General features: G+C 37.3%; 1 protein-coding gene across 4 annotated transcripts in view; it reads right to left on the reverse strand.

The window, feature by feature from the left end:
- CPT1A (carnitine palmitoyltransferase 1A) overlaps positions 1–26078 on the reverse strand; it is a 57597-nt gene that overhangs the window by 11585 nt on the left and 19934 nt on the right. For 3 of the 4 annotated variants that reach the window (XM_061462877.1, XM_061462878.1, XM_061462879.1), the window contains 12 exons: positions 25859–25966; positions 24773–24860; positions 22323–22518; positions 21038–21226; positions 20345–20450; positions 18679–18795; positions 17671–17835; positions 16527–16661; positions 13597–13749; positions 12372–12476; positions 8313–8405; positions 3649–6836 (listed from right to left, as the gene is read on the reverse strand). In XM_061462877.1, coding sequence (XP_061318861.1) covers positions 6750–6836; positions 8313–8405; positions 12372–12476; positions 13597–13749; positions 16527–16661; positions 17671–17835; positions 18679–18795; positions 20345–20450; positions 21038–21226; positions 22323–22518; positions 24773–24860; positions 25859–25966 — 1542 coding nt within the window. In that variant the 3' untranslated portion in view covers positions 3649–6749. Of the gene's footprint in view, positions 1–3648; positions 6837–8312; positions 8406–12371; positions 12477–13596; positions 13750–16526; positions 16662–17670; positions 17836–18678; positions 18796–20344; positions 20451–21037; positions 21227–22322; positions 22519–24772; positions 24861–25858; positions 25967–26078 lie in introns of those variants that run through there. The other variant, XM_061462880.1, reaches the window with a different exon arrangement.

Here is a 26078-nt window from a genome sequence, read left to right on the forward strand (position 1 = left end):
TGCAAATAAGTTACTTTTTAACTCATTTGGACTACAGATTTTAAGATGACCTGTGGAACTAAAGAACAAAAGTTAATATTCTATTTGTACTTTGTACAACTGTCTTAATAGTTGCTAATACAGACAGTAGTATACAAAACCAAAGTGGGCGCATGTGTGACATGATAAAGTTCTTTTAATAAGCAAAATAACTACACAGCCACTTAAAAATATGGTTCATAACATTGACAAAGAAGAACTACAGTCAGAACCATATTTCAACTGCATGCTACTTCTAGCAATATAAACTAGAAATTAATTTCTGTATTTACTACTAAGTTTGTTCTAGTAAAAAATGTTAACTTTAAACATTATTTGGTTCTCGCATAAGTTTTAATGTGGCAATTCCCCACATGTAATCACAAACAAGCATGAATGTATGAAAATTCCTATTTCACTTAATCTTACTGGTATCTCCCTGACATTCTGACTGGATGTTCCTTCAGGAGAGAAAATGCTTGAAGTTGGAACACTGCGATTTTTATTCTGCATCAGTACAGAAGAAAGAAGGGGGACACCATTTGAAGGCAGGTAAGGTGAATGCATATGTTCAGCTTCTTCTGGAGGATTTAAATCCCTGTATTTTTCAAGATCCTCATCACAGCTGTTGTTTCCATGTGGCTGTTCTTCAACTTTTATTACTGTATCTTGATTTTCACTGGCAAGTGGATACTTGAAGTGATCTAACAAAGTATCTTCCACATTTACAGTGCGTAAATGATTGTCTTGACTAGAGCACAATCCTTCTTCAATGGGATTATTAATTACTACAGTTTCCAGATTTAAGTTTTCAGAACTAACAGGACTATTTTGACTAAATATTACAGTCAGAAGCCCACTGTCTATTATATCAAAGGATCTCTCCATACTCATGGACATACTGTCAATAGCTTCCTTTTTTTTTTTTCCCCATTGAAGATAATGAAATTTTATATTTTTATATTCTTCTGAATAGTTTTTCTATCTAGGAGTGAACAAAATAGTCTTAATCAAACAACATGTACATATAATAATGAAGATTAACCCAATTAACACAAAACTGTGGAATTTATAATCTAGAAGAGGTTGTTGGGGTTCTGAATCTGTCAGAAAATGCAAGCCACCATGCCAACACAAACCAACTGCTTTTACCAGAGCACATTCTTTGTGCATTTTGAACACATTAACAGCATTCAGACTTAAATCAGAATTTTACTACTTGGCTTTAGTAGCCAAAAAAAAAAAAAAAAAAATTGATGTAATACGCTTAGACAGCTTGGCTGGGAGAGCTGGGCTTGTTCAGCCTGGAGAAGAGAAGGCTCCAGGGATAGCTCAGAGCAGCTTCCAGTGCCTAAAGGGGCTGACAAGATATCTGGAGAGGGGCTTTTGACAAGGACTTGTATTGACATGACAAAGAGGAATGGCTTTAAAACGACAGAGGGGAGATTCAGATTATATACACAGAAGAAGTTCTTCCCTGCGAGGGTGGTGAGGCCCTGGCACAGGTTGCCCAGAGAAGCTGTGGCTGCCCCATCCCTGGCAGTGTTGAAGACCAGGCTGGACAGGGCTTGGAGCAACCTGGTCTAGTGGAAGGTGTCCCTGCCCATGGCAGGGGGTTGGAACTGAATAAGCTTTAAGGATCCTTCCAACCAAATCATTCTGTGAATTTATGATAATTATAGTTTTAAGTTTGTATCAGTAAATAGCACAATAAGACCGAACTTTATCTGCCATGCCACCATTCCAATAAGCAACGTGAGCCAAAGCACCTCTCCCTCGTGCACCACGAGGCCCCGTTATGAAAACATGGGCCAAAATACCCCTGTACTGCCACCACCACTGTTCCTAGGTTCAGACCTAGCCAATATGGGGAGGGCGAAGCCGCCCATGCCTCCGGCCCGGCAGCTGTCAGCGCTGAGAGCTCTCTGACCCACATGCACCGACCACCACTGCCACCGGGGCTGGACAGGGAGACGAGCCCCGGCCGGAAGCTCCGGCTGCCCTGCCGCCTCCCCCAGCAGGTCCTCCGGCGGAACGGGACGAGGCTCCGGCCGCTTACCCTGCGCCACAGCGGCTCCTCCAGCACTGCGCGGCGCGACTTTAACGGACGCGACGTGACCGGACGCGTGACCGCAACGCGCACCGAGCGCCCGGAGGCTTGTTCGTTAGGATGTAGCGCATAGTTCGGGTGGGAAATCACACCGCGGTACAAGGAGCCAGAGAGGAACCAGGACCCCGGCACCGAGTAGGGGCTGTGTGCTATTACCCATGAGGAAGAATGCATTAGTGAGAGCACACCGAAGTACTGTGTCCAGTGCTGAGGCAGCGTCGTACTGGTGAGTGGCCAAAGGGCCAAAAAGATGACTAAGGGCGTATGTATGAATATGAGCACCTGTATGAAGAAAGGCTGAGAGGCAGGACTGTTGAGCCTGGAAATACAAAGTAGGAGGGACTGTGCAAAGAAGGGGAGCCGGGCTCTTTGCCATGGTGCCCGTTGGCAAGACCAGAGGCAATAGGCACAAACTGAAACACAGGAGTTTCCTTCTGAACATAAGGAAACCGCTTTTTTACCATGTAGGGGACTGAACACTGGCATAGGTAATCCAAGGAGGTTGTGGAGTCTCTATCCCTGGAGATACTCAAAACACCCTTTGGACATGGTCCTGAGCATCCAGGTGTTTGGACCAGATGACCTCTGGAAACCTCTTCCAACCTCAGCCATTCTGTGATGCTGTGAAATAGCTGACTTCCAGCTTCTGTGATTTGAGCTCTTTCTACAACTCACTCTGTAAACCTGGGAATTGTCACAGAGATTTCTGAGCTGAGAAAACACTACACTACCTATGGCCGTGTAAGAGAAAAAGTTTCCTTGAAAGGAGAAAATGAACCTCAACTTTTCCTTTTCTCTATTGATGTTTTCAGTTTCGGGGGCGGGGGGAAGGCACAATAAATCTTTATTTTCTGAGCCTAGAAAGTTTCCATACAGTCTTTTTGTTCAGATTAAACAGAACAGGGTTTACAACTTCGGTATCCAGCTTTGGTGGGCAATGTGTGAAATAGAAGCAGGAGCTAACAGTATCTAAGAAATGAAGTGTGAAGTTGAAATCACTGTTCTTTCATGTAGCTAAGGCTGCAACATTCAGAAAAGTAGCAAGCTAAATGGCTGTGAAAATTATCTATCACACAAAAGTGGCAGGTTGTGTAGAGGGCTTGGGGTAGTGGTTTATATAACAATGTCAACTTTCTGTGCCAGAACTAGTTCTCCACTACTTTACCATTCATACTTTACAGGTTATTCGCTGTAAAGATCAAACTAGTGCTATCCACTAGCTTGTAACCAGAACTGTTTCACATAAATATTCCATCAGTTACTTGTGTCATACGAAAAAAGCTCATGTAAAGCAAGACCTGTGCTGTTTCTTCTTTCTACTGAACCTGAAAAAAAAAAGAGAAGTCCATTACCACACTCCCTAGTAATTAACAAGACATGTATAGGTTACTTCTAAAATAGACTGAATAGTCTGCTACTGCCATTCTGAACCAGATTTAATAGCAGTGATTTCACAAGTCCAGCAACAGCAGCAAGGGAGCTGGGAAAAAGACAGAAAAGATATTAGACACTGTACTAGGTAGTGTAATTGTGAAATTTTATTTTACTTTTTGAAGTCACTGAAGAACGTAGGAAAGAGCAACAAAGCACTGGATGTAAATAACTAACCATAGGTGGAGAGTAATTGAACAAAATATAAAAGGAGAACACAAACCAGCTCAAATTAATATACTTTTATGGGAGAAAACAGCTGGTACAAAGGCTGAATTAGAAGCACGAATTTCAAGGTCAGTCACACACTTCCTTAGTCTCCCAAAAAACCCAACCCTTTAAAGAATATTTAGTTAGGTATGGTGTTAGCCCTACATAATGGTAGTCTGTAAAGGTACTTAATGCTTTCCTAATTTCTGGCATGAAATAGCGGCAATAAGAAATTTGAAAAATGCACATTTGAGGTATTCCACCAATTCTGCCCTGCTGTTAAATAAACAGGTCAAGATCTTATCATCCAACCTGACTTTTACTCAACCCTAAGCTCTTAAATCACTAATTGAGAATAAATGAATCAAGGTTTTAGTAACAAATTAGTACTTTTTCTCAACATGAATATGAACAAATATATGAACATTCCAGAAATACATAAATATTTCTGGAATATGAACTTTTAACTTTATTATAGAGTACATTATACTAGAAGGTTCATTTAAATCTAGGTCATTTCAGTCACATTCCTATGGCTTTTGAGCAAAAAAGCAAGCAGTTTTACTGTATGTACACAATATCAAACATAAAGATTTAAATTAATTATTAAGAACCTACGTTCACTGTGGATTTCTAAGATTTACATCCAAAAAGCATAGTTTATTTACACGCTTTGATATTTTAAAGAAAATGAAATAAAAATCTTATCTGTTTAAGAATTGTGATCTGTCCCAAATTAAAAAGATACATTTAATCCCACAAAATGTTTAAAACACTTATAATAGAAAAAAAAGCGCTTTCTGTGCCAACTAGTCTAACTCTCTAAGAATGTAAAATTGCATTGATAACTGCACTAACTACAATTAGACTTGAAACATTTAAAACCTGAGAGTCATATCTAAACTTTTTTGAAGAAAATCCTACAAGCCCTAATGTTAATTTAAGCACAGATTGGTCAGTGGTTGATAAAATAAAATAAAAAAAGAAAAAAAAAGGGGGGGGGGCAAAAACCCCAGTGCATTGTTTCTGCAGCTCTCAAAGGATATATCACTATAAAATTGTTGCAGTAGTTTGACAAATACCAGGCCTGCCAGCTACAGTAAGGCTTATTTCAAAGTGTCCAAATGAGTGTCTTTGGCCAGTTCCTGTGAAGGTTTCTTTATAAGCATGCATCTGGGATCTTTGAAGTTTTCCACATCAAACATACATGTACAGGTGTTTTAATAGCTAGATCAGAGTAAAAATGAAAATAACAAAAACATGAAGAGGCATAGAAAGTTAAGAAATACTGGCCAGAAAACATTCAAAGTCTAATGAGAAGTTTTGTATCATCCCCAAAGGCCTTTTAAAATCAGCATAGCTGTAGAGCATCATTCACTGTATTTCCAAACAGCATGTACCTTATATTTAAAACAAAATAAAAGACTTGTTGTACTAACAGGTACACTTTACTGCACTGCCGGATGTAAAAAGAAACCACACCTAAAAGCCTAGGGAAGAGAAGCATTACATACAAAGTTACTCTATTTTGCAGTAGCCCCTTCATTTCTGTGCTTGGAAACACTGTGCTCCTTTTTGAATGAAATAGCTTTCCCCTTCCGTCTTGTATCCTTCAGATACTGCTTGACCAAAACCATCGCCTGGTAGGAGTTTGAAGTAGCCAGAATTTTCCCATTCTGGAGCTATTTTCCACTGCTTTAATAGCTTGTCCTTCTCATGCAGGTGGTTGGCAAAGTAGTAGTGGTCCTTTCAGGCTGAAAGCAGGCAACCTGCAATTGATCAGCCTCCGCAGCAGCTTGCTTCATAGGCTATCAGACTGGTTGCTTTTAACTAAATTGGCATTCCCTTGGATCCGGAAGCTCTCACCTCAAATGACCAATGATACCACTCACCAACCTAAACATGGGTGTATCTGTAGATCTGAAACAAAATTATTCCTGCATTTCATTGGGACTCATGGGAGCCTTTCATTAGAGCTGCAAACCTAACTGCACCCACCATATGGCAACATATTCAATTCTACTTATGCCACATCAATCTAACTTACAATTTGAAAACTGCATCTGAAATACTATTATTTCACCTCCTTCACCAGTAAGACAATGTAAAACCAGGTCTCACAATCAGTTTTTTTCCTGGGTTTAGGATATTATTTTTTTTTTTTTTTTAAGGCACTCAACTGAACAAGCACACAGGTCCATTTATTTATAGAGAAATAAAATGATGTGGCAAACATGCTTGTAAAGTAGTAAGAAAAATGTGGTACCTGCTACTTAGGCAACACAATTTACTACCTGATGTAGGACTACTACAACAATGTTGTGGTTTTTTTTTCCAAAACCCCCAAAGTTTTTACAACTCTTTGTGTTACAGTGGGTCATATAAGGGAGGTTTTGTCTGCTTTACAGAAATTTCCTTTTAAAAAACCTAAAAAAAAAACCCAAACAAAAAAAAAAACAAAATAAAACAAAAAAAAACAACCACCCAAACAACAGAAAACAATAAAGGCAAACAGCCACAAGTTTTGTCATTCTTTGACATAAAGCAGCAGATGCATTGAAGAACATTCTGCTATGAATACACAGCAAATTGAACTTTTTCTAATATTTGCGTTTAAGATGGTGTGTTTTATCATTCTGATTCTGGAATACAAGTAGTCTAATTTCAAGTAAGAAAAGAGCAAGTGTGTACAAATTAAGAGAAAACTGTAGGAGTTAGAATATACATGACTTCATGCAATGATACTACATCGCTAGAAACAGACAAGATTTCAAAAGCCATCCTTTGTGGAACAAACTCTTCCAAACTACTGAAAAAAATTAATGAAACATTCAATACAGTGCTAAGGTTTTCATAGGTGATCAAGAAGATGCTGACTCAGTTTCTTCACCAGCTACTGTTTGACAAACCTTGCCTTCGTTCACTGTACAGAAGAGCTCACATCCCACAACAGGCGATCGCTTGGTACCAATAAGGCGAATCACTTGTTACAGTTTTTGCTAAGGTTAAATAAATGCATGATGTCAACCATTGCTTTTGCGATGTTTTTCCCAAAACGATGAGAATCCTTTAAAAAGGAACAAACAAAAAAACAAAACCAAAGAGTTGTACTGTCAATCAACAGTCATCTTTTAGGCAAAAGAAGGAACCTTTTAGCATTTTTTAATTTTGGAGCTTAGAGAACTAGAGTATCTATTTTACCATAAAATGAGGAATTTAAATCACAAAATATTTAATGTTATACAAATTAATCCAGTCTTCTGCTATTACTGAGTTCGTCATTATGCATTTACTTTCCTATAAACAGAACTGAGATCATCTCCTTTTGAAAACAGATGCCTCTATAGCTTTCTGTGACTTTAAAATAGCTGGGTTTCAGTACTGTTTTCTTACACAAGAATTTGCAAAAGCTAATTTTCAGAAAACGAACGCTCAAAAAGTCTCTCACTAATGACATAGAAATACCAAAAAGAGCAGAAAAAGTTTTTCTATTTCGAGTTCCTATGAGAACCCTGATTTTTTTTGCCATTGAAAAAGTATCTAAAATATTGAAAATGAAAATTACAGTTATCTAAGTGTAAACAAACTGTGAACTTGTTCTGTTTATTCTAGGTGTGAGATGAAAGGTACAAGGAAGAGGTAGGATTAGAAAAATAAATTATTAGCTACATTCCAGGATTTACTACAAAGACTCTAGTAATATCAAGGCCACACGCATAAAATGCTGTCTTTTCTGTATGGACCTTTGACCAGTAAGTAAAACACAGGGAAATTTAACATACAAGCTAATACTCATCTGAAGAACAATTTGAACTGTGAAAAAATAAAATTGTGTTTCCTCATCTTTAATGATTAACCAAAAGCACCATGATGTTTCAGACAAGTTAAGGTCAAACAAGGGAAACTAGTTCAGTTATGCTATCCTAAACAAACTCAGCATGTTTATTAAAGTCATAAAAATCTAAAAGGGAAAGATGATTTGGATGCCTCTGCAACAGCAGACTACTCAATAGATGACATCTACTACATTCTAACAATGGGTGTTACTCTAATAAATTTTTTATTAATTATGTTTCTCAAGCACAGATTACAATTTATGTGCCACCTTCTTTCAGTATTATTTAAACCAAAAAGATCTGAAGAATAGGGAGCATACATTTTACTCTGTCTTTACAATTGCAACCAGAGAAAAATCGAAGCCAAACTGTAACAACAAAAAAATCTTACTGTCTATTGGACAGGTATGAGTCATTTTACATGAGTTCCAAGGAACTACTCATATGTAAAGACAACTATGGGCTTTGTTTATGCTTGAAACCATATGTGAAATAGAATATGGCTTCCTTGGTTAATAAAGGTATTACTTTTGTAAAGTGGAGACAAAAACCCACCCCCAACAAAACAGCATATGTTGAGGAAGAAAAGGCAAATTGTAACTGTATCTTGCAAGTCCTACTAATTTCATTTAGAGAATCTGTAGAACAGTTTCATAAGCAGATATCAGAACAGATTTATTAAACTGTACAAAAGGACTGATTCTTACCGTCTTAGAGCAAGATATTTTGCTGGAGACATGAAAATGGATGGAGGTTTCATCCAAGATGATATAAGAAACACCATAACCATCGTCAGCCACCTAGAGGAAGAAGAGAAAAAAAGTTCTGAACTTTTTTCCTTCCATTCCTAAATTATCTTATACATAACTACACAATTCTTACTGTACAGTTTCGAAAATATGTTGCAATTTCTCCTTAAGGAAGACTTAAGCTTTCACATTTAATGTGACATTTCTGAAGATTGATTCCACTTAAGAAAACAGTTCTAGTCTCATCTGAAGTGCATGGAATTAGCATTTTCTGAATGTATGTCTGTAATATTTCCCAGCTTCAGTTTGTTTTGTTTTGTTTTTTTTAATAGAATACTTGTTCAAAGACCTTCTGCTATCAAAGTCTGGTCCAAAACAGCTATACAGCTTCCATGCTTAAGTAGAAAGGAATCATAGAATGCTTAGTGTTGGAAAGGACCTTAAGATCAATCATCCAGTTCCAACCCCCTGCCATGGGCAAGGACACATCACACTAGACTACGTTACCCAAGTCTCTGTCCAACCTGGCCTTGAACAATGCCAGGGATTGAGCATTTACCACTTCTTTGGGCAATCTGTTCCAGTGCCTCACCACTTTCACAGTAAAGAATTTCTTCCTTATAGCTAGCCTGAACTTCCCCTGTTGGAGTTTAAACTGATTGCCCCTTGTCCTATTGCTACAGTCCATGATGAAGAGTCACTTTCCAGCATCCTTGTAGGCTCCCTTCAGATACTGGAAGGCTGCTATGAGATCACCATACAGTTTCTCTTCTCCAGGCTGAACAGCCCCAACTTTCTTAGGAATAAAATAATTCATTTGCATATCTGAACTTACTGTTTCATGAGATCACTCTGCAGATGTAAACAAATGCATTATATAAATGCAAAGTATGCAAGCCTTGTATTATGAAAAATTAGCCAAAGGCAAAGTCATCTGACCCTCCAGCAAAGATATGATTCTGAACACTCATATCATGAACAGAGCTCTGGTCCAATTTCAGTATTAGCAGCATTAACTGTCCCAGGTTTCAGTCTGAGGTTATAATCTAAGTATACCTAGTAAACACAGACTATCCTGCTGCTACCCTTCTTCTCTTTCCTAACTCAAAGGATCACAACCTTCAAGAGCTTTGCTGTCACTGCTGCTAAGCAGCCTCAAAGTCTGCTCTCTGTTAATGTTACAAGGCTATAGTCTACAGAACACTTGGAAAATAAACAAACAAACAAAAAACACCAACCAAATAACAAAAAACCATGAGTACACACACATGGAAAAGCCTGATGTACTGAATCTTTGGGCTACTTCTGCAAACCAAAGCACAGGTTTTGTAAGGATATAAGAAATTCTTTTTCATTTTGGGCAGTGTGCGCTCACAGCCCAGAAAGCCAGTCACATACTGAGCTTCATCAAAAGAAGCATGTCCAGCAGGCCAAAGGAGGTGATCCTGCCCCTCTGCTCTCATGAGACTCCACTGGGAATATTGTGTACAGTCCTGGTGTCCTTAACATAAGAAGAACACGGAGCTGCTCTAGCAAGCCCAGAGGAGGGCCACGAGGATGATCAGGGGACTGGAGCACCTCCTGTATGAAGACAGGCTGAGAAAGTTGGAGCTGTTCAGCCTGGAGAAGAGAAGGCTGCATGGAGACCTCATAGCAGCCTTCCAGTATCTGAAGGGGGCCTATAGGGATGCTAGAGAGGGACCCTTCATCAGGGACTGTGGTGATAAGACAACGTGTTCAAACTTAAACAGAGGAATTTTAGATTGGCTATAAGAAAGAAGTTCTTTACTGAGAGGGTGGTGAGGCACTGGAATGGGTTGCCCAAGGAAGTTGTGAATGCTCCATCCCTGGCAGTGTTCAAGGCCAGGTTGGATGGAGTCTTGGGTGACATGGTTTAGTGTGAGGTATCCCTGGTCATGGCAGGGGGTTTAGGGAACTAGATTATCTTAAGGTCTTTTCCAACCCTAACCATTCTACGATGAAGGGAAAAGTAAGCAAGGTTATTTGTAAAGACAAACAACTGAAGAAAGGAAATCAGAGGAATGAAGAAACAGTAAGAAGGGAGCACCTAATGTAGCATTAGCAAAAACAAAAAGAAAGTGTTAGACATTCCTTTAGCCAAAACCCTGTTTTACTGCCAGACCACACCTTTTTGGAGATTCTAAATACTGACTTCATAATTGGCTGGAGCAAGCCAGTTTCTCACATATGAGCAGCACTGCAATAGCCAGGCTTCCCTGATATTGCAATTTAAACTCATTCCAACCTCAAGAACTACTAAAAGCTGTATCAAATGTGAATAAATAAACAATAACAAAACAACAACCAAAAAACCCCCAAAACCAAAAAACAAACCCAAAATTCCAGCTTGACAAACTAGCCAAATGTCCTGGGTTTAGCAGTAGCAGTCGTTACCATAAAGTACAACGAGACAAGAACCTTAGCCCAAGCCCCACACTTGAAAAACACACAGCAAATACCAGCTCTAAGTAAGGTGCGATATATTGAAACTGTGAGATCAAGAGAAACAACTTTGAGAGCCAATAAATCAGCATTGTGATGCATGACTATTAATCCAAAACAATGAATGCTTATCACAAATACGATTAGACACACTCCAGACAAATCTGTCGTTTTCTCAACCCCTCATGCTCCACGCTGGGCGCCAAAAGAACTGTCGTGGTTTAAATCCACACAGTTTCTACTCCCCCCTCCTTCTTTCCTTCCCCCCTCCCCACCCCCCCCCCCAAGGATGGGGAGGATAATCGAAAGAATGTAACGCCCACGGGTTGAGATAAGAGCAGTCCAGTAACTAAGGTAAAACACAAACCACTACTGCTACCACCAACAATAATAATGATAAGGGAAATAACAAGGGAAGAGAATACGATACCGCCTGCCGAAACGAGCCCGACCGAGAAGAGAGTGCCCTTCTGGGTAACTCCCAGTTACCTCCCCGAGCATGATGTGCTGTGGTATGGAACACCTCTTTGGCTAGTTTGGTTCAGGTGTTCTGTCTCTGCTTCCTCCCAGCCTCCCTTCCTCCCTGGCAGAGCATGAGACTCACAAAGTCCTCAAAGTCCTTGGTCAGAGTAAACATTACTGAGCAACAACTTAAAACATCAGTGTTATCAGTGCTGTTCCCAGGCCGAAAGTCAAAACCACAGCGCTGCATCAGCTACTAAGAAGGAGAAAAATGACTGCTACTGCTAAACTCAGGACACCAAAATACGCTATACCTGTCATCCTAATCTCTGTGTGGCAAAGAGCAGTCCTATGATCCCTCTCATTATTCTTTTAGTAGAGAAGCTTTTTGAAGACAGATTTAGTCTAGTCTATAGCCCCATAAATTCTGTTTAACAGATCTTGTTAAGAATAATATTGTCATAATCAAATGTTCAAATCCCAGAAAAAGACTACAGAAAGTCAGGAGCTTGTGAAATCTCTTAACAATACGCTAGTTTCTTGAAAGTCTACAGAAGCTGTAGAACATGGTTTTATTTTTGACTTAGCTACTATTCACACTTAGAAGGGCAAGTAGAACAGTATGAGTGGCTTAATTTGGAGGAAAGCATGAACAGTTTTTTAAAACTTATCAGAAAATATAAAGAACATATCAAGTATAATTACTCCTGCAAATCCTAACCTTAAAATCTAGTTTAAGTAATACGGCATTTGTCAGTGTAATAATAGCCTGATGTAAGAGAATCTCTGGGCGTATGTAATGTGGTAAGAGCCCCCATTTTATCAAATCTCTCTGCCATGTAGGCCTGTACCACATTAGATAACTGTACCTTTCCTTACAAATAATCTATTCTTGTAGGGGGATATGACAGAAAGGTGATGCAGGTTTTTCTGCGCATTGCCACATAATGAGAAAGCATGAAGCACACTCATTTAATAGCATGTGTTGCACCTTTGATGTACAATATTAAGGTGTTACAGATCTAAAGTTTTTAAAGTGGCATATTCAAAATAAACTGGTTTTAAAGGAGTATTTGTATTTAGCAAACATACCGGTCCAAATCCTCCACCACAGGATAACATTTCAGGATTCTTCTTTAAATCAATGTGTTGCTGTGGTGTCTGACTTGTTGACAGCCGCCAAGGTTCTGACAAAACCTGTATTAGATATGAAACAGATGCATACAAGTATCATGCAGTGTTTAAGGACATGCAACTTTCCCGAAAACTAGTCAAGGTAAGTTAGAAAACACTCACTAAAGCAATAGTAAGGATGACTCCAGTTCCCACTTCAACGGAATGAACAATTAAGAAGGGTTAAAAGAAATAGCTAAACTTGTCCTGATATGCAAACTGTTAACATATGAGGTTATGATGTCAGTTCCTCAAAGAGAATAAGAGTTGTTTCAGTAGAAACACTATTTCAAAACAGATTAATCTGGTCTATAGCCAGGGAAGTTCTGCATAACAGGTCTTGTTAACAACAAGATCGTTAACAGCCACAGTGAAATCTTGGTAAGATACTACATCGAGTTAGAAGCTGTTAAACTCTTTAGCAATACAGGTGTAACTTGAAAGTCTGCAGAATCTGTAGAAAGTTGGTTTATTCTTGACTTCATCCCTAGTCACATTTAGGAGGGCAAGCAGACAAATGTGAGTAGCTTAATTTGGAGGCAAGCTGGAACACATTTTTTATTAATCAGGAAACATGAACAACTGCAATATAATTACTTTTATAGAGCACAAGCTTAAAATCGAGTTGAAGCAATAAAACATTTGTTAGGGTAATAAAACAGTGACATTAATGTTGTGCATAAAAAAAATAATTAAAAAAAATCACAATATATAGTTGCTTTATCTCACAGTAAAAGAAAGTGATTTTGTCAGAGTTCCAAAAGAGCATTCCTGAGAGAAAACAGCCTTTTTTGCTGCCTTGAAAATGTGTAAAAACAACAAGCAGTGTTTGGTTTGGGTTTTTTTTTTGGTTTGGTTGGTTTGGGTTTCTTTTACAATACTGACTATATCTTTCTTGCAACCCTTAACAATATGTATTATAGTACAAAGCTCACAGAAAGCATTACTATAGGCTTATTAACAAGCACATACATAGAAATGAAACTAACTTGTAATCTATCAGCAGATACTAAGCAATGTTAGCTCTTAGCTTTTTTCTTAAGAAAACCTGAGTTCTACAACTATGCCAGCAGATACCACAAAATGCTAGGTTAAAAAAGGATTTTTTTGCTGTAATTAATAGTTAACAGTAAAAGTCACTTACTTCTTTAAGGAAGGGAGAATCTACAGCCAGGTACTTGGAGACAACATAAAGACAGAAGAGATGGCGGTCAATGCCAGAACCAGTCATGGCAAGACGATATAAGTGCTGATGTTTGGCAGCAGCAAGCCGAAAGAACTTCAGCTTATTTTCATTCTGACAGTGAAACAAAGAGAAGAAAAATCAGTTAAGTGAACTGTATGGAGGTGTGGAAACTAAGTTACAGCAATGGCTCTCAAGGCTGGAATGTGTAATGGTCAAGTACATTATATTACTGTATATTTAGTTTCTAGAGACAGTGGTCTTAGAGTTACAGAAGAACAAATCTCAACAGGATTTAAGAAAACATTGAACTGCATCAGCCGCTTTAGAAGGCAGACTGACAACACTGAAGTTATTGGGTTCATGACTGGTGGTCATTTTTCAAAAGCCTTCTCTTAAAATCTCAGGAGCAGGCAATTCCAGTCAGAAGTCATGCAAACAGGATTGGAAAGCTTCATCAAGGGGAGTTCAGATTGGACATTAGGAAAAGGTTCTTCACTGGGAGGGTGGCCAGTCACTGAAACTGGTTCCCCAGGGAAGTGGTCAGGGCAACAAGCCTGTTCAAGGAATGTCTGGATGATGCTCCTAGTCATACAGTTTAGTTTCAGGTAGTCCTGCAAGAAGCAGGGAGTTGGACTCAATGATCCTTATGGATCCAACCTGAGGTACCCCATAGTTCTATGAACACTGTATGAATGTTGTAAGAGCTGAAAGAAAGTGCCTGTTCAAAACAGTGAGCCATTCTGTTAAGATTTTATGATGCGGAATGAACATACTGAGTATATGGCAACCTACCACTTCTTATCTCCAGCATCACTGCATTTTACACCACTTATATGGGACACAGTGAACAGCCTATATGGCTTCAGCAATAAAACTAATAAATCACTTGTAGTCATGCTAAATATGCCCACCATTGGCATCCAGGGCTAAAGTTTTGTGGATAATCCATGGAAGATACATGCCTCAAGGAAATTCCAAGGAAATTCCAAGAAAAAAAAAGAAGCAGTAAAGGCAGACAACTCTTTTGGAAATAATATATAAATGCATGTAATATATCTTCATAACATATAAAACCCCAAACTTCCACTATGAAGGCGGGGTTCCTCTGATTTGTTGCTGGTAATTCCAGATGAAGGGCAATAATGAATCAACAAGTCTGAAAGAATCATGTTTGTAGTAACCATAAGAAAAATTCAATGAGCAGAATTATGTCTATTACGCATATATATCTTGCCATGTATGGGGTTATTTTATTCCTTCAATAAAAAAAGTAGATGTTAACTGTGGAGATGTAACAGCACTTAGTTTTGACATTAGGACTGTCAAAATTGCTTTCTATACACAGGGTAGCTGCACAGTAGCTGTACCATACAGCTGTGTGTGACACCTTGACATGGCTGGATTTTCAGACTTGAACTGGTCTGATCATAGCTCCCAGCACAACATATTAAGGGGGATTTTACCTACACACAACTCCAGAAAGAGGAGGGAGAAAAAAGTTTGTTCTTTTTTCTCTGTGCATCAGTTTATTTGCAGTAACATTTATTCATAGAATCATAGGGTTCTTTGTTTCTGAAGAAAGAACTTCAACTGTTTATCTGCTTGGACTTCTCTGCCCCAAGATCTGATCAACTAAAACCCTTTTCATTATGTAACTTACTTTCAAAGACTGTCAAAGTGAAAAAACAACCTCCCAAAGTAATGGCCTGGGGCTTTCAGGATTCTATTTCCCTCCTTACTCACTATCCTTACTAGAGAAAATATTTCCCTAATGTGTTTCTGCCTGAAATTTAAGTCCATTACGTCTGGGGCAGCTAACAGATTGTTCCCATCATATCTGCATCAGCCTTTCTTATCCTCTAGAGTACAACATGGCTCCCTATCTTTTCCACTATGTTCTCTCTTGTTCAGGCTAGGCAGGAATAATTGAGTTCAAACTCTCCTCACAGATCCTCTCCAGGGGTTTCTAACCATCATTCTTTCTCACCTTAAGACTCTCTTTAGTCCATTTTTCTTTATAAATCCATATCTCAAGTGTGATGTCCAAAACTGGACATACCACCCCAGCTAATGCTGTATAGGAAAAATGTTCAGAGAGGACAGACTACTAACAATAAAGAGCAAGAGCAATTTAAGTGAGGGCTCTGTTTTTCCTAATGGCGTAGCACTGAATGTTCATTTACTGATTATTATAGTCCTAGATCTTTTCCATTATAACTTCTACCCACGCAGCTGTTACTCTGGCTTGGATGCAATACCTTGAGTACTTTCCTATTTAACAAAACTCTCTTTTTAAACTCAAATTTTTATTAATTCTGAAGAACTGAAAATTCCACTCAGCTTAGCAAAATTTGCTAATATAATGATTTATTTCATCAACTGTCTCTAAAAATCACAACTGAGAGTAGATTAAAAGAACAGACAGCTCTCACCCTTCCCATTATTGTCTACGTTTTCAAAACAAAGAAGTGTTTTTCCTAGACCATGCTTCTTTTGCCAGTCAAAATGCCACGGGAAAGATGCCTGTGAGTGATACTTGCTTCCCTATCAGAAAGAAAAGCCTAACTGGTAGGAGGTTACTCATTTCACAAATCTATATTTGAGTTTTACAAGTCTAAAAAAATCTCACAAGTATATTCAGTTTTCTGGAGTTCAGGAACTATAAGAAATAGCATCTTTGGCTAAGTTACTGCCATTCTCTTTTGGTATAGCCTTGAATTTTTGCCATATTGACAGACAATGTGGACAATGAACTTTATGCTGCATTTCCTTCCTAAAAAACAAAGGCATAATTTCAAGGGTTTAAAAACTATTTAGGAATATATACCGATATCTAGTGATAACTCACGTGCCTTGTGGAATTATACAGAACAATATCATGAACTTACACTTTCAGTTGGGTCTTCCATGGATCGAACAAAGTTGCATGACTCAACAGTACATGAACGAACAGTTTCAGTCCTGCCTTCTCTGAACAAGCGTGTCATAGAGGCTTCATATGTCAAAGAAAATTTTCCCATGTCCTTGAAAAGGAAAAAAATTCAGATCTTAAGGGTTTAGCCAGACTTAGCCTCACTTTCTTAATCAACAGTTCAAGGAAAGCACACAGGATATCAACCTCTCCACAAATTAAACTCAACATAAAGTTTTTAGTAGCCCATCAGACTTGCCTAAACATAAAGGCAAAAATAAGATTAGTAGCATGATTTGATAAATGCTAATAGGACAACCAAACTAGCAAGGACTATCCTCACTGGTTTATATTCAGTCTTCTTCCGCTTATAACCAAAGATGACCCAAAAACCTGCTTAAAAGTTCAGGGACTTCCTAATTAAGACAGCTGTGGTAAATAATTAAGAAACTAACATTCTTAAAAATATTTTTAGTTAAAAATTTAAGAGCATGGAGGCACATGCCAGTGTGGGGATTTTCAAGATATGTGAGAACTGAAAACAATCTGCAAAGTCTAGGGAATGTGGCTTCCATATTTCTGTAGATGTGTACAATCTACAGATTAAAAGTTGCCAAATGACAAAATTTTATCTAACACATCTTAGAAAGTGATGTATATAAAATACATATCAGAACAGATTTTGACAGTCTGTCCAGATTTAGATACGGAAAATGGGTGTTCAAATTGAAACAGATAGGTGGATAATCAAACTATTAGCCGTGTAGCTACCGTGTAAGACAGACTGCAATGTTGATAGCAGCCAGGAAATCTGGGTGCTTTGGAAAAACATTTGTAATTACTTAAAAAGCCTAGAATAGTCCTAAATAGCAATGACCAAAAAGCAAAATGAAAAACATGGACATTGCTATACTAGTGTTTTCTGAAAGCATGCTACAGAAAAGATGAACTAACAGAGGAATACACAGGCAGGCATTTCTGCTAATCCTTTTTGAGAGTGTAGTAGTGACTACTGAATTAAGGATGAACTCCAAACTGAAAGTTAAGTTTAACATTGTTTAGAACATGCTATACCTAATTTAATGAGATTTTGTAAGTCAGAAACAGATTGTTCTCCTTACCCGATAGTGAGCAAGCTGCAGGGCAAGTTGCACAAAGGCATCAGGGCTGGTTTTTGCTTTCTTTATTAGTCCCTTCCCAAAAGTATCAAAGTAAAACGAATTGAAGTCCACATCATCTGCCAGAGCTACGGCAGTGCTCAGAGACCTCTCAACCATTTCTTGACACTAAAATAAATAGATACACAGGTGTGCATATGTGTGCATTAATGTCATTTGAGAGAACTGTTGAAAGAGTGGAAATATTTTTAATTGATAACTAAGAAATGTTGCCTTTATGCATGCCAGAAACTATTACCAATAATCTCCCTTTGGAGACCGACGAGATGCTGCCTTTGGCAGAAAGTTAATATTCAAAATACTAATAAAAAGTTTTAAGCAATACACCTCTGGACTCCAAAAATTAGGCTTTAAAAATCCACCAGCATTTAGACTGTTCAGATCACTAGAATGACCCACAGAGGTAGAACAACAATAACTGTGTGCCTTCCAATCTGCCATACATGCTTAATTAAGCATATCACCAACCATTACCTTTTTATTAAAAATTAAAATCCAAATAGATGGTGGCAGTGTGTCTTCAAATCAGGCCAAAAGAGAAAATAAATCAAACCTTATTAGACATCTACGCAGAATTTTGAACACAAAAAAAGACAGCTGATCTCAAGGAACCATTACAGGAAAGCATTTGTTGTAATGATAGTAATGACTTCAACTTCATTTTAATATAATTACTATTCAAAATAGGTGGGCACTTATTTTTGACATGTGGCCACCCAAGAAAGTTTCTAGTAAAAAGCTGACATTTCCTGACAAGGATTCTTTTAAGTGACATTAAAACCCCCGACACCTTTCCAAGTAAACTGAGTTATGTTCACACATGAAATACATCTTACAGGATACAAAGGAATTTTAAGCCGATTTATATTGTTATCAATAAATACTTAAATGATTTGACTGCTCAGAAAAAGGTGAGCTTCTTCCTCAAACCACTAGCTGTTCTGTACTTACTTCTTCTGGAATTTCCCACTGCAGTTTGGTAGGAACAGGAATATTTTGATTGGTATCTCCTTTGCAATGCCCATCTTCTGAATAGCCCAGTTCAAGATAGTCAGTTGCCATTACATTCTGCAAAGAATGATACTTCTTCAGAATTGCAGCACATTACATACTGTGGTGGAATTAGGATTTCATTGCAAAATCAATACAACCCATTTTCACTACCCAATGAAATACAATATACAATTCATTTCCAAATACTAAAAACAGCTGCAAGTGAAGCCCCCTGGTTTACTTCTTATTCGAAGAGCATTTTTACTTGCATTCTGAGTGGGAAAAATGCCAGATAGGCTAACATCAATTACACTTGTACATTTTGTTAGATGCTACTGAATTAATCAAACTACTTCAATTAGAAAGCTACCTCAACTTACTAGTAGTAAAAAAAAAATATATAAAAAAAAATCAAATCTTAGAGGCTTAGATTTCACTACTTCTGATCAATTTACATTCTAGAGAGTCTCAGCAAGATTTGCATCCCACTCAAAATAGATTATTTTATATGTGCACTAGAGTTCTTAGGTGGAGAAGTAAAATATTTCGAACATGAACAATAGAACTTGGAACAACAGACAAAATAAGCTCAGTCTTACAAGATTTCAAACAACATCCTCAATGAAAAAATAAGAAATAAATGAAAAATAAATAAATAATGCAGGATTATCAATAGATTTGAAGCTGCTTAATATGGAAAGAAAAAGCTTGACAAAGATCTATTGCATGTTTTATATATAGTTATAATCTATTATTTTAATTTTCTCACTTATTTGTCAGAACATGTCAAATATTAAAAAAAAACTTAATCCATTCTATTAAAACAATAGGCAATATATAAAGAGATAACAACAGATAACTTTTTAGGAACTGAAATCTTACTTAGCTTATTTTCTTCTTAGCAGAAAATGAACCAATTAATTATAAGTACAGAGATATGAACTAAAGCATGCAACAACACTCAAAAGAAACCAAGGGAACTCTTTTCTCATTGAGCTAATCTAAACTGCACTGTCAAGTCAATCTCAAATCAGTTCAGCCTTACTGTTAATCATGTAACTGTTTATATGTTTAAGCTTCAAAAAGAAAAAATTAAATAAGATTTCAAGTAACAAGCTAAGGTCATGATGAACAGACCTGGCAAAAAATGCATTTATTTGATCATTGTAAATAAACACAAGAGATAATATATCAATCTGTAGATCATCAAACAATAGTGTAGAGGAAAAGTTTAACTCTGCGCCATTTCTTTAAATTTTGAAAGTAAGTGCGGGATTTTTGTAATGCAAGAAAGCTTAAGTGTTTCAGGAGCACGTATATACGCAAAATACAATGCTATATCAAATCCATTGATTTTGAATATTATAAACAAGTTAAATGGGAAACTGTATCATTTTTCTATGAGACATCTACACTCATTAAAATGCAATAAAAACCTTTCATTTATACTATTCTTTTAAGCTAGAGATGGGGTTTTAAAGTCTACAGTTGCTATAGACACCAGCATGTAATCACTCACAGCAACGTGAATGCAAAGGATTGATAATAACTGGCCATCTTCAGGACCACTGCACAGACCATATCCCATTATCTCCTGCATTAGCTTTTTCTATTAAACACCTACCTCCCAGAGGTGTCCAACAATAGGAGCATCTGCCCATGAGTGCTCTGCATTCAGACCCATTCTGCCATTTTTGAATATTATAAGAGTGAATGATTTATCAAACCACCTACAAAGAAATTAAGATTTCCTGATAGTTTTGTATATTACAAAAGCATTTTTACACTTTAACTTCATCTCTTTCAAAAATTCTCATTCAAATGCACTAGTTCATGGCTTCTCCCTCACCCCCCAGTAACAGTTTATTTAAATCTTTCAATATATTAAGAAAGTTTATTAAAAAAAAAAGAGAAAGACTTTTACCGTGACCTATCTAGACACGATATGAGGCAATGGTTACAAACTCTAAGAAGATAGATACAGATCTGACAGAAAGGAAAAATGTCTTTTAGCATAAGAGTTTTGAGACACTGGGCAGGTTTCCCAGAGAAGTTGCGAGTGCCCCATCATTGGAAGTGTTCAGAAGCAGGTGGACTGGGCTTTGAGCAATCCGAGGTAGTGAAAGATGTCCCTGCCTATGGTAAGGGAGGTAGACTAGATGATCTTTGAAGGTTGCTTCCAATGCAAACTATTATGCGAGTCAATGAAAATTATCATCTTATAAGTCTCTAATTCATATGCATTAGTCACGTGAATTAGTGAAATTCTTAAAAAAAAAAAAAAAAAAAAAGGTGTTTTCCAGAGTCAGTACTGTACCTGTCATAACATTTGCCATGTATTAGGGATTTTGCATACACATCCAGTGACCTTACTGGGTCTTCTTTTGTGTACCCTCGCTCGATGTCATCTAATGTTACAAAAAATGCTGCTTTTTCAATAGCATCTAAGGACTGTTTGTTCTTTCCATGGCTAAAATAAGCCCGTCGAGCTTTAGCCCATGGTACTCTGCAAAAAAGAATTTTGTTTATTGACAGATTATGAGAATTGGACATTTTAGCACTCTTTAGATCACTATGAGATTACTGCTACTTTTATCAAATTTGAAGCAACTACTTTAATTGCATTTAAACTGTATCAGCAGATAAATATTCTGAAAATACTTGTACAATGCAATCCTATGAACCATTTCAACACCATGCATGCAAAGCTTAATCTAAATTCAATATTTCTGCAGCATGTAATGTGCATAGATTATCTACATTTATAACTGAAAAAAGAAAATGTTTATTATATGGAAGAAAGTAGTAATAATAATGAAAACAATCAGATAAATATCAATTGCTGTAACATCTAAACCCGAGTATGGACAATTGTCAAAAAAAGTTTCACTGGAAATGCCTGAAACAGAAGTTAAAAAAGTTCTGAACAATGTAATTTCTATACAGTTGCACCATGTATATTTACAAGTTTCTGTGGTTTTCCAAATGAAAAAGATAATCTGCTTGTTTAAAAGCAGAAAGTGAGAAAAATAAGGGACTCCTTGTAAGAAAGCATATCAAAATCAACAGTCACTCCCACTTGTCCAGAAAGAATTAGGCAGATTGATCTAAACTTGTCATGATTTAATTGAATTCAGTGATTTTGTACTTAAAACCAACTGAGTACATAGTGCTTTATTTTGCAGGTGAAAATCATGAATATGGAGTAACAGTTACCAGATTCACATTCTTGATCTTAAGCTTTACAATACTGTTAAAATGACAGTGAACACCAGAGTAGATATAAAACTCTGGTATTTCAGTACGTGTAATACTGTAAAGCTTCCAATTACCACCCTTATGATAACCACAATTAAATCAAACTCCTCCAGCTAAGTACACGTAATCTGTATACAGGGATGCCACTGCAAAATTACTTTCAACTCCACGTAGTTACAAATGACTGAAGAGGTTTCACATCTTAGCAATATGCAAAATCAGGGATCAAGGTGGAATCAACTGACTGCAGACTATTTTAAAATTCCGAAGCCAGTACTGAATTAGTATATTATGCAACTGTCTCTAAATATTGAAGTCTATTTAAAAAATAATAACGATCTTACCTATCTCCTGCAGTAAGAGCTGCTAGCTTCTCTTCACCAGCCTGAGGCTCTGAACCATCATCAAGAATTCTTTGCATCTGCTGTTCAATTTCTCTGGGTTTCAACAGTCTGCCATCATGGTACAGCCATACTTTGAAGTAACGGCCCTTATGATACACAACAATGTGTCTGCTGTCTTTCACATGCTGGAGAGTATCTAGAAATTGCAAACACTTTGTGAAAACAAAGCTGAAGTCTCAAAACACTAATGCACTAAACATCAAATGCCTACTGCATGCCCTACCATTTAGCCACAGTTTATTTTAACAAAGTAATACATTGTGAGATAAACCAATCTGCCATCTTATTTCAGCACAAGGATTCCTGCATAAAACAAGTCAGATATCCAGATTTGACAATCATTTGCTTGTGTAGTACCACAAGTTTCCACACTGGTGGCCAATATTAAAACTGAGCACTAGTATTATAATCTCATTTATGTAGTCAACAGAAGAACACACTAGATGAATCTGAGGAAAGGTACTTTTAAATCATCTTAATTCAAGTTCTAGACTTGAATAAGTTCTAGACTCTAGAATTCATGGTATAATCTGTGGGGAGTCTTAAAAGAGCCCAAATTAAGTACCATAAATTTTGTTCATATGTATCCTGACAGGTACAGAATGAATGCTCCATCTGTGGCCAAGAAGTGTAGTGTTATGGAAATCACTGAAGCAGAAAACCTAAGCCACAAATTTTTCCTAACTTTATTATTTATATGGCTTAATTGTCATAAGCCTAAAGTTCATCTTGAAAGCATTATATCAAACCACATGTGAGGGTTTCTGCAGAAGCCAGGGAAAGCCCTTAATTAATGAAAACTGTCAACTGGATCCCTTCACTACCTTAAAGAACAGGTATATTACTGTGAATCTGGGAAGAACCATTACTGTACTTAAATTTGAAAGAAACTGAGGAGAACCATAAAGATACACAGGAGGTATGTTATAATCAGGTGTTATAGTTAGAATGGGCTACTGATACACTTTTGTGCAACACTCATTTCAGACTAAGAGAACACCAAATCCAAAGTTAATGGCAAACAGTTCATACTTTTATTGAGGACAGGGAGGAGGCAAGGGTTGCACTCTCAATACTTAAAGTACTCTAAATAACAATAGCTCACAAAGTACAGCTGTAAAATAGAGATTTTAAAACTTGCTAGTTTACTTAAGCTACCAGTTCATGTTCAGGGAGTAATCACCACCTCCATTTTGCAGATAAAGGAAGTTGAACCATAACCAGGAAATAATTCCTGAATTATCTACCAAGGGCCAGCAACCAAACCAAGAGTAAAATCCTTTATGTTTTTTCATTCTTTAGTTGAGTGCAACTAACATGCCCAAAGGCAGCTTGAAACATAGGACTGAGTTACAGATCTCAGAGTCAAAATAAAATACATGCTATTTTCAAGTGACAACCCCAGAGAAGAATCAGCCTCAAGATCTCAGATGATGTACTGACCATCAAAAAACAATGGTGTTTTTATGTTGAGATAGAACAAGAAACAATTTATCAAAGGTTTGCCATTAACTGAAATGAAATTCTTTATATGTATAGACAGTGTTAATGAATGAGTGCAATGAGAGGATATGTACACCTACAGTGAGAAAGTGTATATGAATTGTCACAGAGACTTTGGGTTTTTTTTTTTGACTGAGCTAACATGATTGCTTGTGATCATGTAGGCACATCCTTAGTCTTCCACAATAAACAAGTTGCAGGAACAGATTCAGGAGAGAATGACCCTGCTGTAAGTCAACAGGCACACCCCTCTATTCAAAATTAAAATGTGAAAATTTAGTTACTCATAGCTTTGGATAATCAGACCACTGCTGGGAGTTAGGGCAGGGAAGGAACTAACAAAACCTAAAGTATGTATTTTCTTAATGTATTACAGAGACAATTTTGGACACCAGCATATTACAGGTGATTTCACTTAGCTCGTGTCTTACAGCACATGTAAGATAACAGCACAGTTCAAGGTAACAGTGATGTTGAAAACCTTGAAAGGACTAAGACTCTACCTGCCTCTAAACCAGTTAGACATTCACATTGAGAACACTACATTGGGATGTTGTTGTGAATCATAAACTGAAAGGAAAAAAAAGTAAAGTCAAGCAAGGTTTTAATATAGTTGAGATAGGAGAACACAACTTCAACAAACATAAACCTATGGATATCAAAGGATCCTCAAAGAGTAGAATGGAGAAAACTAGAGAATTTTTTTCCTTTTAAGGTATTTTGAAATATCTAGCACACTGTAGGAGTTCATTACTTCCTGAGTAGTGGAACACAGCATTGATGTGTCTGTCAGATCTTTATCTGTGAAAAAAAGGGATTTTAGCACAAAATACCTCCAAAACTGAATTCCATTAAGATGCTTATTTTCCTTGGCTGGTCCTGCTTACCTGATTCCTCTCCTGGGATACGGGAGGTGTTGAACATCCTTTCCCACTGAGCTGAGCAGAGTGGAACAGTGGATCCCATCAGAAGAATCTGTGCCGCAAATATACATTAAAATGTTCATATATTGGGCATATACAATTAGAAAAAGGAAAAAACAGGATCTGGTTAAAAGGCTGTAGAATATTAAGATTTACAATATATAAACTCAGGATTCCCTCACCCCCATTGTGTTTTCTTGAATTACGTGTGGAAGATTCCACTGACATTCCAGTAGCTGTATTTTTTCCCCTCCTACCAAAAGCTCACCCTTGGGGAAGGATGACTGAACCTACCTAGCATCTGAAAACCTCTTGGTGGCCAGTCCAGATGCAAAATTTAAACATGCAGCATGCATTACCCCTTAATTGTTTCTTTTAAAGCCATTTCTGCATGTGTAGGAAGAAAAGTTCACATTTCTCAGATTTGTAGTTACACACAATTAGTCACATTCCTGACCATCAACAAACCTACTTGTTTCCACAGTATTGTTCCCAACAACATACAGGCCCTGAATAGAACAGAAATTCAGAATGGGATTTACCTTACTGATCTTTGCCACCCAGAAATTAGTGCAACACAGGATTTTATCATCATCTATACTTCAGCTGCCACTGGCCCACTCTTGGCCTTAAGGTCCAGTTCTTTGTCCTAACCACCCCTTGTGCTCACACTACATGATAACTCAGACTTACAGACTTTCAGACTTCAGGGGCTCAAAAATACCATTACATGCTTAGTACCTAAAAACAGTATCTGTTATATGGAATGCTTAACATATTCAAGTCTCAGTCTTTTGGGCAAATACATACATTAATTCTAAATACTGCAATTAGTTGTAATGACAGAATCCTGTATTTCTGAGAATTGGTATTTTCTGCCTTGTGCAATTCAAGTGATAACCCAAGATGGAACAAAATTTGTGGTCCCAAACACCTTACATGTAGTTCTGACAATAAAAACATTCCTCTTCTCTCCATTCTGAAAACAGATCAAGTGCTTGCAGATTATGCTAGAAAAAGACCAAAGGCCACTTAAACTGATATACATACTGGCTTGATTTCTTGTCTGTCCAGTTTTTTCCGATAGAGCAGGATGGCATGGATAATGTTACCAGCTCTAGCTGCCTGCATGGTTGTGGGAGATAAATAAAGGAAGTCCTATAAAGTACATAAGAAACATAAGTTAATGATTACCAGACTACATTTAAAATAAAAACAATTACTGATAGTATTTCTTGTTCACTTCCTTATAGTTTATTCTGGTTAATAT

The sequence above is a fragment of the Pezoporus flaviventris genome, unplaced genomic scaffold, assembly GCF_033815535.1.
Source record: "Pezoporus flaviventris isolate CSIRO_AGI_PZ_B2104156 unplaced genomic scaffold, CSIRO_AGI_Pfla_v1 ptg000036l, whole genome shotgun sequence".
Lineage (NCBI taxonomy): Eukaryota > Metazoa > Chordata > Aves > Psittaciformes > Psittacidae > Pezoporus > Pezoporus flaviventris.